This window comes from Sapajus apella, unplaced genomic scaffold (genome assembly GCF_009761245.1).
Source record: "Sapajus apella isolate SASKATOON/1434 unplaced genomic scaffold, GSC_monkey_1.0 scaffold85, whole genome shotgun sequence".
Taxonomy (NCBI): Eukaryota; Metazoa; Chordata; class Mammalia; order Primates; family Cebidae; genus Sapajus; species Sapajus apella.
In genome coordinates, this window is record NW_022437025.1 from 3652608 (window position 1) to 3653902 (window position 1295).

At 77.1% G+C, this 1295-nt stretch overlaps 1 protein-coding gene across 1 annotated transcript in view; it reads left to right on the forward strand.

Moving 5' to 3' along the window:
* The first annotated feature begins 397 nt into the window (after positions 1–397).
* ADRA2C (adrenoceptor alpha 2C) overlaps positions 398–1295 on the forward strand; it is a 2304-nt gene continuing 1406 nt past the window's right edge. The window contains 2 exon segments of the mRNA XM_032254040.1: positions 398–1180; positions 1182–1295. The exon segment at positions 1182–1295 is cut by the window's right edge and continues 4 nt beyond it. Coding sequence (XP_032109931.1) covers positions 398–1180; positions 1182–1295 — 897 coding nt within the window.

Consider the following 1295-nt stretch of genomic DNA (forward strand, 5'->3'; position numbering starts at 1 on the left):
CTCGGGCACGGCCGCTGGGGCGCCGCGTCGCCGTGGGCTCGCCGCCGGGGCGCTCCCCGTGAGCCGGGCCGAGGGCGGGGCCGCGCGAGGACCCCGGGACCTGCCCCCCTCCCCCCGCCGCCGCCGCCGCCGCCGCCGCCGCGTCGCCGCTCGCTCCGGGCGCCTCCCGCTCTGCACTTACGCGCTCGGCAGCTGCGGGGAGCCCGGCAGCCACGCTCTCCGGCGCGCCGCCCGCCGAACCACCACGGCCGAGGGCCGGCTGCGGAGCGCCGCGGTCCCCGGCAGGCGCGCCCGAGCAGCAGGCGGCGATGCCGGCGCCGACCCAGGCTGGGGGGCGCCCGAGCTGGCGCGGCTGCGCCCGGGCTCCAGGAGGGACCGCGTAGCTCGCGGGAGGACCATGGCGTCCCCGGCGCTGGCGGCGGCGCTGGCGGTGGCGGCGGCGGCGGGCCCCAACGCTAGCGGCGCGGGCGCCAACGCCTCGGGGGCTGCCTGGGGGCCGCCGCGCGGCCAGTACTCGGCGGGCGCGGTGGCGGGGCTGGCGGCCGTGGTGGGCTTCCTCATCGTCTTCACTGTGGTCGGCAACGTGCTGGTGGTGATCGCCGTGCTGACCAGCCGGGCGCTGCGCGCGCCACAGAACCTGTTCCTGGTGTCGCTGGCCTCGGCCGACATCCTGGTGGCCACGCTGGTCATGCCCTTCTCGCTGGCCAACGAGCTCATGGCCTACTGGTACTTCGGGCAGGTGTGGTGCGGCGTGTACCTGGCGCTCGACGTGCTGTTCTGCACCTCGTCGATCGTGCACCTGTGCGCCATCAGCCTGGACCGCTACTGGTCGGTGACGCAGGCCGTCGAGTACAACCTGAAGCGCACGCCGCGCCGCGTCAAGGCCACCATCGTGGCCGTGTGGCTCATCTCGGCCGTCATCTCCTTCCCGCCGCTGGTCTCGCTCTACCGCCAGCCCGAGGGCGCCGCCTACCCGCAGTGCGGCCTCAACGACGAGACCTGGTACATCCTGTCCTCCTGCATCGGCTCCTTCTTCGCGCCCTGCCTCATCATGGGCCTGGTCTACGCGCGCATCTACCGCGTGGCCAAGCTGCGCACGCGCACGCTCAGCGAGAAGCGCGCGCCCGCGGGCCCCGACGGGGCGTCCCCGACCACGGAGAACGGGCTGGGCGCGGCGGCGGCGGCGGCGGCGGGCGCGGGCGAGAACGGGCACTGCGCGCCCCCGCGCGCCGACGTGGAGCCGGACGAGAGCAGCGCGGCGGCCGAGAGGCGGCGGCGCCGGGGCGCGCTGCGGC